This window comes from Elgaria multicarinata, chromosome 5, assembly GCF_023053635.1.
Source record: "Elgaria multicarinata webbii isolate HBS135686 ecotype San Diego chromosome 5, rElgMul1.1.pri, whole genome shotgun sequence".
Classification (NCBI taxonomy): Eukaryota; Metazoa; Chordata; class Lepidosauria; order Squamata; family Anguidae; genus Elgaria; species Elgaria multicarinata.
In genome coordinates, this window is record NC_086175.1 from 139,450,274 (window position 1) to 139,468,644 (window position 18,371).

An 18,371-nucleotide genomic window follows, 5' to 3' on the forward strand; every position below is an offset into this window, starting at 1 on the left:
CTGTCACATCATACAGCCCCTGACGAAGGGTCCTCGGACCCGAAACGCTAAGCAACATACAATTTCTGTAGCAAGTTTTAAACTAAGAAGATTTACTTTCTCAGAGTTTGGATTACAATAAAAAATTGTTTTGATATTTCAAGCATGTGAACTGAATCATAGAAACATAGACAAGTAGAGTTGGAAGGGGCGTAAATGGCCATCGAGTCCAACCCCCTGCTCAGTGCAGGAATCCACCTTAAAGCATCCCTGACAGATGGTTGTGCAGCTGCCTCTTGGAGGCCTCTAATGTGGGAGAGTCCACCACCTCCCTAGGTCATAGGTTCCACTGTCATCCTGCTCTAACATTCAGGAAGTTTTTCCTGATGTTCCAGCTGTAACAGTATATAAAAAAATAACCCCAAGCTTGACGTGATTGAACGTTCAATTATTATTATTATTATTATTATTATTATTATTATTATTATTATTAATTTATATAGCACCATCAATGTACATGGTGCTGTACAGATAACACAGTAAATAGCAAGACCCTGCCGCATAGGCTTACTATGTCAAAGCTTTTTGTGCAAAGCATGTGTGTGTGGGGTGTTTTTTTTGCCCTATGCCTACCTACAGAGAAAGAAAGCCTATTCCACTCCAGGAGCCCAGCTGTCCTCTTTTGGCCTGCCGGCCGGCCTCCTCATCTTCCCTGCCTGCCTCCACCTCCCACTCTGGCTTCTCATATCAGCCAAAGGAAGCACCGATGCAACAGTCAGGGCTTCTGCAGACTCGCTGGAATCCCAGGCGCTGCTCATTAGCTCCGACACCACAATACATCCAATTAAGTTATTGAATACGCCAACATCTCAAGCACATTTTGAGTGCTCTGGCTCTGGAGCCAGTGGTGTGACTCAGCCCACCCACCCCTGGCAGCAGAGGAACTGGGGAAAAACAACTCCAGATAAACAGCCTCGCCCAGTGACAGATCTGCAAGGCAAGGGCAGCTAACGGGTCTTTGCTGCAGATGCCGGAGGGGAAAAGGGGGTCTGCTGGCTGCCGTGAGAGATGGGGAGCTTTTCAAACCGGGTGCACCCTGAGCCCCGGGTGCAAACGCTCCGCACCGAAGCCCCATTTCCCTCTAGCAACTCAATCAAGCTTTAGAACGTTGGAAGCTTATCCTCAGTCAGACTGTTGGTCTCTCTAGCCTGCGATGGTCAACACTGACTGGCAGCGTTTCCGGCAGGATTCCATCCCAGCCCTACCTGGAGAAGTTGCCAGGGATTTGGCAACAGCAGCAATGCAAAAACACAAATTTAAACACCAAGTTAAAATTTATTTATAGACTGTTAAAATGCTGGGAGAATAAAAAGGTCTTTACCTGGCGTCTAAAAGCATATAATGTAGGTGCCAAGCGAACCTCCTTAGGGAGCTCATTCCACAGCCGGGGTGCCACAGCAGAGAAGGTCCTGCTCCTGGTAGCCACCTGCCTTTGGCAGGGGCTCGCGGAGAAGGACCCCTGAGGATGATCTTAGGGTCCGGGCAGGTACATACGGGAGGAGGCGGTCCTTCAGATAACTTGGCCCCAAGCCGTTTAGGGCTTTAAATGTTAATACCAGCACTTTGAATCAGGCCCGGACCTGGACTGGCAGCCAATGAAGTTGTAAAAGGACTGGCGTGATGTGATCTCGCCAGCCAGTCCCTGTTAGTAAATGAGCTGCCCTGTTTTGTACCAGCGGAAGTTTCCGGACCGTTTTCAAAGGCAGCCCCACGTATAATGCATTGCAGTAATCCAAACGAGAGGTTATCAGAGCATGGATCACTGTAGCTAGGCTATCTCTGTCCAGATAAGGGCGCAGTTGGTATATCAGCCTAAGCTGATAAAAGGTGCTCTTTGCCACTGAGTTTACCTGTGCCTCAAGTGACAGTTCTGGATCCAAGAGCACCCCCAAACTACGGACCCGATCCTTTAGGGAGAGTGCAACCCCGTCCAGGACAGGGCAAACATCACCTCGCCGGACAGATGAACCACCCGCTAACAGTACCTGGAGCCCAACAGTTCGTCTGTGAAGACGAACTCCTAGTGGATGCAATCAAATATTGGTAAGTGCCTATAGTAAGGCATATTCAGGGGCACTGAGGGCAGCAAAAAAACAATATTTTGCTGCCACTATTAAATCTTCAATTTGCCACCCAGCGGAGCTTTTTAGAGTTGTCCGGGGGCTATTACGTGCTGGCCCCAAGGACATGGTAGAATCATCTGAGGCCTGCTGTAATGAATTTGCCAGGCACTTCCAGAATAAAATCTTTTGCATCCGCCAGGACTTAGACTCCAGTGTTATAGCAGGTGAATCTAGTGAGGTGTCCAGAGTACAGTCTTGTCCTGTAATCTTGGATGAGTTTCAGTTGGTACAGCTCGAGGACGTGGACAAGGTGCTTGGACAGGTCCGCGCGATCACCTCTGTACTGGATCCTTGCCCCTCTTGGCTAATAAAAGCTAGTAGGGATGGAACAGCCGGCTGGGCCAAGGAGGTGATTAATGCCTCTCTATGAGAGGGAGTGGTCCCAGACCGTCTGAAAGAGGCGGTAGTGAGACCACTCCTGAAGAAAACTTCCTTGGACCCGGAAAATCTTAGTAATTACAGGCCGGTAGCAAATGTTCCATTCCTGGGCAAGGTCCTTGAGTGGGTGGTGGCGGGACAGCTCCAGACACTTTTGGATGAGACTGATTATCTGGATCCATTTCAGTCGGGTTTCAGGCCTGGTTTTGGCACGGAAACAGCCTTGGTCGCCCTGTATGATGACCTATGTCGGGAGAAAGACAGGGGGAGTGTAACTCTGTTGATTCTCCTTGATCTCCCAGCGGCTTTCGATACCATCAACCATGGTATCCTTCTGGAACGTCTGGCTGAGCTGGGAGTGGGGGGCACTGCATTGCAGTGGTTCCGCTCCTACTTAGCAGGACGGCTCCAGAAGGTGGTGCTTGGGGGACACTGCTCGGCTCCGTGGACTCTTCGGTATGGGGTTCCGCAGGGGTCGGTCTTGTCCCCCATGCTGTTTAACATGGACATGAAACCGTTGGGTGCGGTCATCCGGAGTTTTGGAGTGCGCTGTCCTCAGTACGCTGACGACACGCAGCTCTTCATCAGGTGTGACTGTGGATGTGCTGTCGCTTGGCTGCGACAATGGACTGGATGAGGGCTGATAAACGGAAGCTCAATCCAGACAAGACTGAGATGCTGCTGGTGGGTGGTTCCTCTGATCGGATGGGGGGTGTTCAACCGGTTCTGGATGGGGTTGCACTCCCCCTGAAGGAGCAGGCTCGTAGCTTGGGGGTTCTCCTAGAACCATCTTTGTCACTTGAGGCACAGGTGGCTTCGGTGGCACGGAGTGCCTTCTACCAACTCCGGTTGGTGGCCCAGCTACGCCCCTATCTGGACAGGGATAACCTAGCTTCAGTTGTCCATACTTTGATAACTTCCAAATTAGATTACTGCAACGCCCTCTACATGGGGCAGCCTTTGAAGACGGTCCGGAAACTGCAGCTTGTGCAGAATGCGGCGGCCAGATTGATAGCTGGAACAGGAAGATTTGAGCATATAACACCGATTCTGGCCCGCTTGCATTGGGTGCCTATATGTTTCCGAGCCCAATTCAAGGTGCTGGTTTTAACCTATAAAGCCCTACATGGCTTGGGACCAGAATCCCTGATGGAACGCCTCTCCTGACATGAACCCACCCGTAAACTGCGCTCAACATCTAAGGTCCTCCTCCGAGTGCCTACTCCGAGGGAAGCTTGGAGGATGGCAACAAGAGACAGGGCCTTCTCGGTGGTGGCCCCCCGACTGTGGAATGATCTTCCCGATGAGGCTCGCCTGGCGCCAACATTGTTATCTTTTCGGCACCAGGTCAAGACCTTTCTCTTCTCCCAGGCATTTTAACAGCATTTAATAATGTTAAGTTTGTTTTAATGGACCCCAGAATGGTTGTTTTAAATGGATACTGTTGTTGTTTTTATACTGTTTTTATGTTTTTTTTAAATTTTGTATACTTTTAATGTTTACTATTTTTAATTGTTGTAAACCGCCCTGAGAGCTTCATTGATAGCTGGAACAGGAAGATTTGAGCATATAACACCGATTCTGGCCCGCTTGCATTGGCTGCCTATATGTTTCCGAGCCCAATTCAAGGTGCTGGTTTTAACCTATAAAGCCCTACATGGCTTGGGACCAGAATCCCTGATGGAACGCCTCTCCTGACATGAACCCACCCGTAAACTGCGCTCAACATCTAAGGTCCTCCTCTGGGTGCCTACTCCGAGGGAGGCTCGGAGTGTGGCAACGAGGGACAGGGCCTTTTTGGTGGTGGCCCCCAGACTATGGAACGATCTCCCTGACGAGGCTTGCCTGGCACCAACGCTGCTATCTTTCCAGTGCCAGGTTAAGACTTTCCTCTTTGCCCAGGCATATGGCGGCACATCTTAATCACCCACATGTTTAGTTTCTTAACGGTTTTTAATGCTTTATGTGTGTATGTTCTGTGTTTTAGAATTTTAAATTTTGTATACTTGTTTTTATCTCAATTTTAGAATTTCTGTAAACCGCCCAGAAAGCCCTGGCTATGGGAGCGGTATATAAGTGTAATAAATAAATAAACATTCAGCTCCTGCCACACTTGGAAAGAAACTCTGAGAAGCTCGCCATAAAAGATGTGTGCGCGCACGGCGCAGGGCTGGGTGTGGAACCGTTTCTGGCAGCTATATAGCTCTGGGAATTACTAATCAAAGAAGGAGCATTACAGTCTGATTTTGATGGTTTGCAATCCATGCAAGACGGTTAGCTGAGCCTGGCTCCTCCCTCAGCCCTGAGTTTTGGCATCTCATGGAGAGAAGGGGATCGTCCTGTTCTGCTTTGGCTTTCAAGCTGTATGGGGAGGAGGTGGCGACCAGGTGAGCTTCCTGTTGCAACAAGGCCAGGAAGTCTCCATCTGGGTCAGCGGCCTCTGCCTACGCCGGTGATGGGTGTGCCTCTCGCTGAACAGTGATGTGCAATACGACCTTCTCTCTCTCTCTCTCTCTCTCTTTCTCTCCTCCGTCTACCTGACAGTTTTCTCCAGACCGGAAAGCGACACAAAGCGACATGGCTGGGACAGTGACTGGAGGATTATCCCCCACAAAGCTGGCCACTCCTGAAGTTCAGGCCATCACTAATCAGGTGAGGAAACCCCGTTCCCAGCTCCCCACAGAGGTGGGGGGAAAGTTCTTTGGCTGTGCCAACACCTTCCCTCTTCCAAACCACCCACGTCAGCCTGCTGATTCCCAGCTGATTTTCCTGCTCCTTCAGCAAAATGATTGCCATTAGGAATCCTCTTCCCTTCAGGCTTCCCAAAAGACAGGTTGAGAGCCAGCAACTGGAAATGGGGTTTCGCCAAGACCCACGGGCCTGAGGAAACTCTGTCAAGGCCCAGGCAAATCCCTTGGAATGCACACGCACAAGACCCAGGGGCTTCTTCGGAAAAATTCTCTTCTACCCCCGTCCCCTCGAGGCTCCGGTCTCCAAGTTGCTTCCAGTTCTCTGTGTTGTGCCTTTCTTAGGAAACGTGATGGGGGTGGGGGAGTAGCAGAGTTGGAAGGGGCCTACAAGGTCATCAAGTCCAACCCCCTGCTCAATACAGGAATCCACCCTGAAGCATCCCTGCCAGGTGGTTGTCCGGCTGCCTCTTGAAGGCCTCTAGTGTGGGAGAGCCCACAACTGTTGGGCTGAGTACTTAGGTTGCTCCGTGCTGGCTTCTCCCTAGGTAACTGTTTCCATTTTCGTACTGCTCTAACAATCAGGAAGTTTTTCCTGATGTCCAGCCGGAATCTGGCTTCCTGTAACTTGAGCCCGTTATTCCGTGTCCTGCACTCTGGGAGGATCGAGAAGAGATCCTGGCCCTCCTCTGTGTGACAACCTTTTAAGTATTTGAAGAGCGCTATCATGTCTCCCCTCCATCTTCTCTTCCCCAGTCTAAACACGCTCAGTTCCAGTTTGAGTGTCCAGCTGGTTATGGGACTGAATCAACTATGGTTGCCCGATGGGTGACCTTTATCGAGAGAGGGGCGAGGGGAGTGTGACCCTGCTAATTCCACTCGGTCCCCCAGCTGGACAATCATCCGTCAGGGATGCTTTAGGGTGGAGACCTTTTTATTCCCTCAGTATTTTAACACTTAATTTTAACTTAAATTTAAATTTTACTGTTCTAACGCTGTATTTTAATCTTATATCAATTTTGCTGCATGGTTTTATCCTGGTTGTGCTTTTTATACTGTATTTTGTATTTGTGATTTTAACCTGTTGGTTGTTTTATTATGGTTTTAATTTTTGTGAACCGCCCAGAGAGCTTCGGCTATTGGGTGGTATAAAAATGTAATAAATAAATAAATAAAAATTATATTTTAAAATTTTTATCTCTTATTGTTCACCCCTTTAGAATTGGTTTAGGTGTGGAGTGGTATATCAATATGTAAATAAATAAATAATAACCAGCCTCCTGCCTGCCTTCCAGGTGAAGAGCCAGTTGGAAGAGAGAGCAAATGCGAAATACTCCATATTCAAGGCAGTTTCGGATTGTACGCAGGTGGTCGCCGGCACGAACTACTTCATCAAGGTCAGTGGCCGAAGTGGGTGAGCCAAGCAGGGCCAGACCCTGCCCTCTGCCCCAGCCTGTCCCTCTTTCTAGCAGCCATCTTTTGCACACGCTTGTCCTGTGCTGGAGGACTCCACATGCCAGGCAGCTTCCCTGCCTGCCCTAGAATCATAGAATAGCAGAGTTGGAAGGGGCCTACAAGGCCATCGAGTCCAACCCCCTGCTCAATGCAGGAATCCACCCTATCCCTGACAGAGGGTTGTCCAGCTGCCTCTTGAAGGCCTCTAGTGTGGGAGAGCCCACCACCTCCCTAGGTAACTGGTTCCATTGTCATACTGCTCTAACAGTCAGGAAGTTTTTCCTGATGTCCAGCTGGAATCTGGCTTCCTTTAACTTCAGCCCGTTATTCCATGTCCTGCTTTAAGCAATGCTGCTTCAGCTTTTTGAACTTAAAGGTCCCTGGATTTCTCCATCAGGACCTTCTTAAGGAAAGTCGGCATGGAACTGGAAGTCTCCAGACCAACCCACTAAAGCGCAGTGGGTTGATAAAATTTGGGACACTGCAGCAGCAATCAAGGAATTCGAACTCGGATAATAATTTTATGGCACCATGGTTGCCATTTATCTTCTGTGTTGGATCTCTTCAAACTTTTGATAAAGGTCCAACCAGGTACAATTGCCAATATGTTTTCTGAATAATACACACGTACACACAAAATGGCACACAGTTGCACAAGCTCCTTTTATGTGTTTTCTATCTTGCATTTTCACTTTCAGGAGGTATTGAGCTTCTACTTAAGACTGTTTTCCGGTAGACGTTCCATAAGCGTAACAGTTATAGATGAAGATATATAATTAGCGAATTCCTTGTTTTAGTGATTTTCATTTAATATGTATGCTCTTCATGTTGTTGTTTTGCCTTTATTTTATTAACTTTATTTAAAACAAAATTTTGTAATAAAAAAAAATCCCAATCTGCCCCCAACGCCCCCACCTACGTATCCAGGTCCCCCCTCCTCTGGGGGCTCCAGACCCTGCCCTTAGGGGGCATTCCATTTGGTTCAGATTAAAGAAGTAGTTCCGGAAATTTTTGTTCCTGCATGACATTAAAACTTCAGGTGCTCATAGAGCCGCCTTTTCTGGTTGGGATCCTAAGCGTGGTGGTGGGCTTCCCTAAGTGGCAGGGTTATGGGGGGTGGGGGGAGGTCCTAGTATTTGGGAAAAGGTCCTCTGAATGTGCCTTAATTTCACCTGAGACCCTGATTTCTGAGCTTCATCCTGGACAACCTGAAGTAAGGATAGAGATGGGGACACCACTGAGCTGGGCTCCTGGAGTGGAATAGGCTTTTCTTCTCTGTAGGTAGGCATAGGTTACGCCCCCATGCTTTGGGCAAAAAGGCTTGACGTAATTGAACATTCAATCATGTCAAGCTTGGGGTTATTTTTTTTATATACTATTACAGCTGGACATCAGGAAAAACTTCCTGACTGTTAGAGCAGTACGACAATGGAACCCATGACCTAGGGAGGTGGTGGGCTCTCCCACACTAGAGGCCTTCAAGAGGCAGCTGGACAACCATCTGTCAGGAATGCTTTGAGGTGGATTCCTGCATTGAGCATGGGGTTGGACTCGATGTCCTTGTAGGCCCCTTCCAACTCTACTATTCTATGATTCTAGGTATGCTTTAGGGTGGATTCCGGCATTGAGCAGGGAGTTGGACTCGATGGCCTTGTAGGCCCCTTCCAACTCTACTATTCTATGATTCTAGGTATGCTTTAGGGTGGATTCCTGCATTGAGCAGGGAGTTGGACTCGATGGCCTTGTAGGCCCCTTCCAACTCTACTGTTCTATGATTCTAAGAGGAGCTGGACAACCATCTGTCAGGGATGCTTTAAGGTGGATTCCTGCATTGAGCAGGGGGTTGGACTCGATGGCCTTGTAGGCCCCTTCCAGCTCTACGATTCTATGATTCTAGGTATGCTTTAAAGTGGATTCCTGCATTGAGCAGGGGGTTGGACTCGATGTCCTTGTAGGCCCCTTACAACCATTCTATGATTCTATGATTCTGTGATCTGTGAGCAGAGGAACTGCAAGTTCCCACTCAGCTGAGGCTCCCAGGATGATGGGTTTGGCTTCTAGGGAGATGAGCCCCCAGGTCTGTTCAGAAGTCGAATTCTATTGAGGGAGGTCTCATCTTGTGATGTCGTTCACCCATGTTTTTCCCATCTCACAGGTCCAAACAGGTGATGGCGAGAGAGACTACGCCCACCTGCGGGTGTTCAAGGCCCTGCCAAGCAGAGGGGGCGGAATTGAGTTCGTTGGCTACCAACTGGGCAAGACCAAGGATGACCCCATCACCTATTTCTAGCCACAGAGCGCCGTCTCTGCAGGGAGTCACAGGGCATCAATAAAGGGAATGTATCGGAAGCCTTTACGCCTGCCTGTTGTCCAGGAAAGCTAATGCCGTAATAAACGTGTTACTGCTGAAGGTGTTTTTTTGCTGCAACAGACTCACAGGGCTGCTGTTGCCGCTTTACCTCTGCAAATTATCGGCGTCTCTTCCATGGTGGCCAGACACAGCCGCTTCACCAAGCTGCCCTTTGTACTGAACAGTTGCTCCCCACAAAGAGAACCAAGGGGAGGACTGAACTTAACACAAAGCACAGCAGGAGACTCCAGTGGGGATGGGAGACACTTTACTCTCTCTCTCCCTGGGGGTGGCAGGGGTGTGTGCAATGCCAGCTCCGGTGTTTTAAGGCCCTGGGCAAGACACCCTCAACAAGGCCTCTCCCTTGCGGAGTCTATTTTTCCATTGCTGTTCTCACTGGCTGCTCTGGCTTCTCCTCCACTTTATCATCCCACCCACGTTCAACTGATTCTGGATGGGGTTGCACTCCCTTTGAAGGAGCAGGTTCGTAGCTTGGGGGTTTCTCCTAGAACCATCTCTGTCGCTTGAAGCTCAGGGGGCCTCGGTGGCACGGAGTGCTTTCTACCAACTACAGCTGGTGGCCCAGCTACACCCCTATCTGGACAGGAATAACCTGGCTTCAGTTGTGGAAACTGGAAATTAGATTACTTCCTAATCTAATTGAAAGGTAACCTCCAAATTAGATTACTGCAATGCCCTCTACATGGGGCAGCCTTTGAAGACAGTTCGGAAGCTGCAGCTTGTGCAAAATGCAGCGGCCAGATTGATAACTGAAACAAGGAGGTTCAAACATATAGCACCAATTCTGACCCGCTTGCATTGGCTGCCTATACGTTTCCGAGCCCAATTCAAGGTGCTGGTTTTAACCTATAAAGCCCTACATGGCTTGGGACCACAATACCTGATGGAACGCCTCTCCCGACATGAACCTACCCTACACTGCACTCAACATCTAAGGTCCTCCTCCGAGTGCCTACTCCGAGGGAAGCTCAGAGGGTGGCAACAAGGGAGAGGGCCTTTTCGGTGGTGGCCCCCCGACTGTGGAACGATCTCCCCGATGAGGCTCGCCTGGCGCCAACGTTGTTATCTTTCAGGCGCCAGGTCAAGACTTTTCTCCTCTCCCAGGCATTTAACAGCATTTAACAACGCTAAGTTTGTTTTCTAATGGACCCCCAGAACTGTTGTTTTTATGTTTCTGATGATTTTTAAGTTTTGTATACTTTTTTAATGTTTACTGTTTTTAACTTTTGTAAACCGCCCAGAGAGCTTTGGCTACGGGGCGGTATATAAATGTAATAAATAAATAAATGTTCCCCAGCAACTGGTGAACATAGGCTTTCTGCCTCTGACACTGGAGGTAGCAGAGTCATCAGGACTAGCAGTCATGGATAGTTTTATCCTCCAGGAATTTATCCAACCCCCCTTTAAAGCCATCCAAATGGGTGGCCATCGCTACATCTTGTGGTAGTGAGTTCCATAGTTTAACTCTGCGCTGTGTGAAGAAGTCCTTCCTTCGATCTGTCCTGAATCTCCCACCCATCAGCTTCAAGGGACGATGACAGGTTATTTCCCTTGTCTGAAAGCAAGCCAGGGAAAGGACCCAGGAGTCCCGACACTTTCCCACACTCCTCAAACTCCCTCTTTCTTCGTGGGCAACTGCTCATTCATCTAGCGGGTGTTGCTTGGCTCTTATCCCACCAACCTGCACTTCTTTGTGTCCATCGCAGACCCATTATTGGTTGAGGGAAAATGTTCAACAAGCAAAATAATGCACCTTAGCTGCCCCTGCCAAATTAAGTGAACATCACAACTCCTTTGTCTCAAACAAATGCTGTCAAAAAAAGTGTTAAGCTTTGCTGAAGACACTCAGCTCTTGCTTCACTGGAAAAGAACTTGTTCAAGGTGTCTCGGGAAAAGTGTGTGCAGATGGGGCTGGGCTCAGGCGTCTCCGACCCTGGCACCCTTCGCTTTGGGATGCTTGCTGATCAAAGGAAGACGACAGCAGTTTGATTTTGATGCTTTGCAAACCCATTCCCTGAGTTTCAGCCTCTCGTGCAGAGAAGCTGATCGTCCCGTCCTGCTTTGGCCTTCAAACTGTGAGGGAGAAGTTGGCGAACAGCTGGCCTTCCTGTTGAAACAAGGCCAGGAAGCGTCCCCTCTGCCTCAGCTGCTGGGAATGGGGCGCGCCTCTCGTTGAACATCAATGTGCAATGCGACGACTCCCTCACATGACGGCAGCCTGACACACATGGCCGGGGAGGAGAACCTCCCCTCTACCTGACAGTCTTCACCAGAATTGAAAGCAAAAGGCAGCAGCTCCAGGCCAAACAAGGAAGAGACATGGCTGAGACAGTGGTTGGGGGATTATCCGAGCCTGAACCGGCCACTTCTGAAGTTCAGTCTATCGCTGAACAGGTGAGGAAAACCCCTTCCCAGCTCCCCACAGAGGTGGGGGAAAGTTCTTTGGCTGTGCCAACACTTTTGCTCCCCAAACTGCCTCCGTCGGCTTGCTGAATCCCGGCTGTTTTTCCTGCTCCTCTGACAAAATTATTGCTATTAGGAATCCTCCTTCCCTTCAGGCTTAACAAACGTCAGATTGAAGGCCAGCAACTGGAAATGCGGTTCCCCCAAGCGTCACAGGTCTGAGGAGACTCTGCCGAGGCCCAGGCGAATCTCCCAGAATGCCAACGTTCCCCGCTGGCCGGGACAAGCCCCAGGGAGTCTTCTGGCCAAACTTTCTTCTCCTCCTCTTGAGGCTCCAGCCTCCACGTTCCTTCCTGCTCCCTGCAAGGTAACAACCAGCCTCTGTTTTGCCCTCCAGGTGAAGAGCCAGTTGGAACAGAAAGCGAACGCAGTCTACCCCACGTACGAGGCGATTTCATTCCGTGAGCAGGTGGTTGCTGGCACGAACTACTTCATCAAGGTCAGTGGCCGGAGTTGGGGACCCAAGCAGGGCCAGACCCTTGGGGGGGTGAAGGTGGGAAATGGGTGCCCTGGAAACACCCACCATGTGGCTGCTAGACTCCAGGAATGAGCTTAGAAGTGCCCGATTCCTTCCGCTTCGGAACCTCAGGCCGTTTTGAGACATTCTTGGGAAGACCGAAGGGTCCCATTGGCCTCTTTTTAAAATTTATTTATTTATTTATTTATTAAATTTTAATTGTTGTAAACTGCCCAGAGAGCTTCGGCTGGGGGGCGGTATATAAATGTAATAAAATAAAATAAATAATAATAATAAATAAAATAATATACCGCCCAATAGCCAGAGCTCTCTGGGCGGTTCACAAAAATTAAAAACATTCAAAGTATAAAACAACAGTATTTCTCCGCTGTGGCACCCCGGTTGTGGAATGAGCTCCCCAGAGAAGTCCGCCTGGCACCTACACTGTACTCCTTTCGTCGCCAGCTGAAGACCTTTTTATTCACTCAGTATTTTAACACTTAATTTTAACTTAAATTTAAATTATACTGTTTTAACTCCGTATTTTAACCTTATATCAATTTTGCTGTGTGGTTTTATCCTGGTTGTGCTTTTTATATTGTATTTTGTATTTGTGTTTTTAGATTGTTGGTTGTTTTATGATAGTTTTAATTTTTGTGAACTGCCCAGAGAGCTTCGGCTATTGGGCGGTATAAAAATGTAATAAATAAATAAATAAATAAAATAAAACCATAGTATAAAATACAATATAAAAGCTCAACCAGATAAAAACAGCAGCAATCCAAAATTACACATTTAAAACACCAAGTTAAAATTTATTTATAGACTGTTAAAATGCTGGGAGAACAAAAAGGTCTTCACCTGGCGTCTAAAAGCATATAGTGTAGGTGCCAAGCGAACCTCCTTAGGGAGCTCATTCCACAGCCGGGGTACCACAGCAGAGAAGGCCCTGCTCCTGGTAGCCGCCTGCCTCACTTCCTTTGGCAGGGGCTCGCGGAGAAGCACCCTTGAGGATGATCTTAGGGTCCGGGCAGGTACATACGGGAGGAGGCGTTCCTTCATATAGCCTGGCCCCAAGCCGTTTAGGGCTTTAAATGGTAATACCAGCACTTTGAATCGGGCCCGGACCTGGACTGGCAGCCAATGAAGCTGGAAAAGGACTGGCGTGATGTGGTCTCGTCGGCCAGTCCCTGTTAGTAACCGTGCTGCCCTGTTTTGTACCAGCTGAAGTTTCTGGACTGTTTTCAAAGGCAGCCCCACGTATAACGCATTGCAGTAATCCAAACGAGAGGTTATCAGAGCATGGATCACTGTAGCTAGGCTATCTCCATCCAGATAAGGGCGCAGTTGGTATATCAGCCTAAGCTGATAAAAGGAGCTCTTTGCTTCTGAGTTCACCTGTGGCTCAAGTGACACGCGTGTTCTCTGTCCCCCTTTCTAGCAGCTCTTCTTCGCACACGTTTGTCTTGTGTTGGAGGCCGGGCTCCACACGCCAGCCAGCTTCCCTCCACCACCGTGAGCACGGTTCTGAGTTTGTACCGTCGGGTGGGTGAGGGGCAGCAAAGAGTGGGCTTATTGCACAGTTCCCTCGGTCAGGCTGGGCGGAACCTAGGGACATCAGAGACTGCCTTATTACTGGGTCAGACCTTTGGTCCAGCTAGCCCAGTTATATTAGCCTGTGAATGCTGCTTAATTTGACCTTGGAACCTGATTTCTGAGTTCCGTCCTGGACCATATAGGTTATAATAGAGATGGGAACACCTCTGACCATCCATGAGCAGAGTAACTGCTGCTTCCCACTCTGCTGTGGCTCCCAGGACAACGGGAATGACTTCAAGGGAGGCGAGGCCCCATACCTGTTTGGAAGTGGGTCTCTGTTGAGGGAGGTCCCACCTGGTGATATCCTTCTCCCGTGTTGCTCTCACTTCACAGGTCCGACACGGTGATGGGGAGAGAGACTACGCCCACCTGCGCGTGTTCCAGGCCCTGCCGTGCTATGGGGGCGGAGTTGAGCTCTCTGGCTACCAACTGGGCAAGACCAAGGATGACCCCATCACCTATTTCTAGCCACGCAGGGCCGTCTCTGCAAGGAGGCAATAAAGGGAATTTACCGGAGGCATTTATGCCTCTCTGCCATCCATGAAAGCCGATGCCATAATAAATGTGTTACTCTTGAAGGTGCCACAAGACTCTTTCCTGTTTTTGCTGCAACGAACTCACAGAACTGCTGCCGCAGCTTTTCCTCTGCAAATTATCAGAGAGTCTCTCCCCGGATATTAAGAAGATGAGAACATAAGAAGAGCCTTCATGCTAGATCAGACCAAGGGTCCATCTAGTCCAGCACTCGGTTCATACAATGAACAAACAGCTGTCAATCAGGGAACACACAAGCAGGACATATATCATAGAATCATAGAATGATTCTATGTGAACCGCCCAGAGAGCTCCGGCTATTGGGCAGTATAGAAATGTAATAAATAAATAAATAAATAAAAATAAATAGAATAACAGAGTTGGAAGGGGCCTACAAGGCCATCGAGTCCAACCCGCTGCTCGATGCAGGAATCCACCCTAAAGCATCCCTGACATGTGGTTCCCCAGCAGCCTCTTGAAGGCCTCTAGTGTGGGAGAGCCCACCACCACCCTAGGTCACTGATTCCTCTAACAGTCAGGATGTTTTTCCTGATGTCCAGCTGGAATCTGGCTTCCTTTAACTTGAGCCCGTTCTTCCGTGTCCTGCACTCTGGGAGGATCGAGAAGAGATCCTGGCCCTCCTCTGTGTGACAACCTTTTAAGTATTTGAAGAGTGCTCTCATGTCTCCCCTCCATCTTCTCTTTTCCAGGCTAAACAGGCCCAGTTCTTTCAGTCTCTCTTCACAGGGCTTTGTCTCCAGACCCCTGATCATCCTGGTTGTGACGCTCCAAACACTGTCAGCGGAAGGCAGGTCCCCGCTGCACCCAGGTTCTGCGCTGCTCGTCACCTGGCTTTTGGCTTCTTTGCTGGAATACTCTGCTCTCCGCATCTGCCCTCCCCCTAAGTAATTCCCTGTTGCCCTCCAAACGCCATGCTGTTGCCCCAAGCAGCTATGTTTCTCCCTGTCTCCCCAAGCAGGCTCCTTCATGGCTTCTCTGCAAGCAGAAATTCAGTAGCTCATCCTTCCCCCAACACTGCATTGCTCTTTACGCTTCCAAAATAATGCACATTGGCTGCCCTCACTAAATTAAATGAACGTCACAGTCTCAAACAAATGGAACGTCCACAAAGATTTAAACCGGAGGCCTTGGTGAAGACACACAGGTCTTGCCCCTCTTGGAAAGAAACTCTGAGACGCTCCCCATAAAAGATAATAACATAAAAACATCAGAAGAGCCCTGAGGCTGGATCAGACCAAGGGTCCATCTAGTCCAGCACTCTGTTCCCACAGTGGCCAGGCAGCCATCAGCCAGGGACCAACAAGGCAGGACACGGTGCAACAGCACCCTCCCACCCATGTTCCCCAGCAACTGGGGCACACAGGCTTATTGCCTCGAATACTGGAGATAGCACACAACCATCAGGGCTAGTAGCCATGGATAGCCTTTGCCTCCAGAATTTATCCAACCTCCTTATAAAGCCATCCAAATGGGCGGCCATCACTACATCTTGTGGTAGTGAGTTCCATAATTTAACTACGCGCTGTGTGAAGAAATCCTTCCTTTTCTTTGTCCTGGATCTCCCACCAATCACTTTCTTGGGATGACCCTGGGTTCTAGTATTTTGAAAGAGGGAGAAAAATGTCTCCCTGTCCTCATTCTCCCTACCATGCATAATGTGTGTGCACGGCACCGGGGTGGGTGTGTTACCGTTCCTGGCAGCTTTATAGCTCTGGGATGCTTACGGATCAAAGAAGGAGCACTACAGTTTGATGGTTTGCAATCCATGTAAGATGGTTAGCTTGGATTCTCTCTCAGGCTTCAGTTTTCGCCTCTCATGGAGAGAAGATGATGGTCCCTTTCTGCTTTGGCCTTCAAGCTGCGAGGGAGGAGTTGGTGAACAGCTGGCCTTCCTGTTGCAGCGAGACCAGGAAGCGTCTCCTCCAGCTCAGCTGCCTCCGCTGGTGATGGGGTGTGCCTCTCGCTGAATACAAATGTGCAACAGGATCCCGAGTTCTCCCTCACGTGACGGCAGCATGACACACATGGCCCCAGATGGAAAACTCCCCTCCGCCTGACAGTCTTCTCCAGAAGTCAAAGCGAAAGGCGGCAGATCGAAGCCCAAACGACGAAGCGACATGGCTGAAAGGATGACTGGAGGATTATCTGACCCTGACCAGGTCACTTCTGAAGTTCGGGACATCGCTAATCAGGTGAGGAACCCCCTCCCGCAGCACCCCACAGAAGTAGGGAGAGGGCATGCAGCTGGGTCCGCCTGCTGAATCCCGGCTGTTTTTCCTCCCTCACCGGCAAAATGATTGCCATTGAGAATCCTCCTTCCCTTCAGGGTTCCCAAAAGTCCGGTTGAGAGCCAGCAACTGGAATTGGGGTTTCTCCAGCCTCACGGGCCTAAGGAAACTCTGTCAAGGCCCAGGAAAATCCCCTGGGAGGCCTACGCTCCCCTTAACCCAGACAACCCCCCAGGGATTCGTTTGCCAAATTCTCTTCTACCCCCCTTGAGGCTCCGGTCTCCAAGTTCCTTCCAGCTCTCTGTGTTGCGCCTCTCATAGGAACCCTACTGGAGGAAGCTGGAGGGAAGAGCTACAGGGACTCTGGAAGGATATGCATTATCTGGGCTAATTCCAGTCTGGGTTTCAATCTGGTTATGAGACCAAATCAGCCTTGGTTGCCCAGATGGATGACCTTCATCGAGAAAGGGGCAAGGGCAGTGAGACCCTGCTAATTCTGCTCAACCTCTCATTAGCTTTTGATGTCATCGACCATGGAACCCCCCTGGATTGACTCTGTGGGATGGACATTGCATTGTAGTGATCCTGGTCCTACCTGGAAAAGGAAAGGAACCTCTCGTGCAAGCACTGAGTCATTACTGACTCTTGGAGGGACGCCAGCTTTCGCTGACGTTTTCTTGGCAGGCCTTATAGCGGGGTGGTTTGCCGTTGCCTTCCCCGGCCGGGCCGAATATTGGGTGACCATTCCTCGGTCCCTTGGCAGTTGAGTGGAAGGGCCCTGCAGGGTACCAGATGGTCCCCAATGGTGTTTAAGATCTATATTAAGCCCCTGGGAGCATCTGAATCAGGTGAGGCTGTGCAAGTCCTGGATCCGTGCCTAGGTTCGGTGATGGGCTGGATGAGGGCCAATAAACCTTATAGGTCCCTTCCTACTCTACTGTTCTATGATTCTATGAAACTGATTCTTGGCAAGTCTGAAGCCCGGTGGGTGAGTGGTTTTCAGGTCCAGTAGATAGGGTCATTGCCTATTCTGGATGCGGTTGCATACCCTGTGAAAGATCAGGTCCGTAGCCTAAGGGAACACCCAGATCCATCACTGTCACTGTCAGCTCAAGTGGCCATGGCAGCTCAGAAGGCCAGCTTTGGCTGGTTGGCTAGCTACAGCCTCTCCTGGGCTGTACAGTCTTCACAGTGTTAAATTGGCACCACTCCGCTGCCAAAGGCCGTGGTATCCCAGGTGCAGGGTGGCAGCAAGTTATTTACACAAAGGGAAGCAGGGCAGGCTTCCCAGTGTTCATAAGGCTCACCAGGCCCACCCCTTCCCCCTTCCTCGGCTTCCAGAAACCAATAGGCTGGAGCGCTGGGCTGAAAACAACAGAATGAAATTTAATAGGGATAAATGCCAAGTTCTACATCTAGGAAATAGAAACCAAAGGCACAGTTACAAGATGGGGGATACTTGGCTCAGCAATACTACAAACGAGAAGGATCTTGGAATTGTTGTAGATCGCAAGCTGAATATGAGCCAACAGTGCGATGTGGCTGCAAGAAAGGCAAATGCTATTTGGGGCTGCATTAATAGAAGTATAGCTTCCAAATCACGTGAGGTACTGGTTCCTCTCTATTCAGCCCTGGTTAGGCCACATCTAGAGTATTGCGTCCAGTTCTGGGCTCCACAGTTCAAGAAGGACGCAGACAAGCTGAAAGAATCCCCTGCTCAATGCAGGAATCCACCCTAAAGCATCCCTGAGATGGTTGTCCAGCTGCCTCTTGAAGGCCTCTAGTGTGGGAGAGCCCACAACCTCCCTAGGTAACAGATTCCATTGTCGTACTGCTCTAACAGTCAGGAAGTTTTTCCTGATGTCCAGCTGGAATCTGGCTTCCTTTAACTTGAGCCCGCTATTCCGTGTCCTGCACTCTGGGAGGATCGAGAAGAGATCCTGGCCCTCCTCTGTGTGACAACCTTTGAAGTATTTGAAGAGTGCTATCCTGTCTCCCCTCAATCTTCTCTTCTCC

General features: G+C 49.6%; 4 protein-coding genes across 6 annotated transcripts in view; 3 read left to right on the forward strand and 1 right to left on the reverse strand.

Annotated features, from left to right (window-relative positions):
* Positions 1–18,371, reverse strand: part of LOC134399346 (beta-arrestin-1) — a 177,799-nt gene that overhangs the window by 48,541 nt on the left and 110,887 nt on the right. The window lies entirely within an intron of this gene.
* Positions 5,080–9,092, forward strand: LOC134399352 (cystatin-A-like). The gene is made up of 3 exons (XM_063127374.1): positions 5,080–5,192; positions 6,523–6,624; positions 8,838–9,092. The coding sequence occupies exons 1-3, from the start codon at positions 5,118–5,120 to the stop codon at positions 8,970–8,972; spliced, it is 312 nt and encodes a 103-aa protein (XP_062983444.1). The 5' UTR covers positions 5,080–5,117; the 3' UTR covers positions 8,973–9,092.
* On the forward strand, positions 11,254–14,149 carry LOC134399353 (cystatin-B-like). The gene is made up of 3 exons (XM_063127376.1): positions 11,254–11,447; positions 11,854–11,955; positions 13,906–14,149. The coding sequence occupies exons 1-3, from the start codon at positions 11,373–11,375 to the stop codon at positions 14,038–14,040; spliced, it is 312 nt and encodes a 103-aa protein (XP_062983446.1). The 5' UTR covers positions 11,254–11,372; the 3' UTR covers positions 14,041–14,149.
* LOC134399354 (leukocyte cysteine proteinase inhibitor 1-like) overlaps positions 16,169–18,371 on the forward strand; it is a 148,663-nt gene continuing 146,460 nt past the window's right edge. The window contains exon 1 of the mRNA XM_063127377.1: positions 16,169–16,319. Within this exon, the coding sequence (XP_062983447.1) occupies positions 16,245–16,319 (75 nt within the window). The 5' untranslated portion in view covers positions 16,169–16,244. The remainder of the gene's footprint in view (positions 16,320–18,371) is intronic.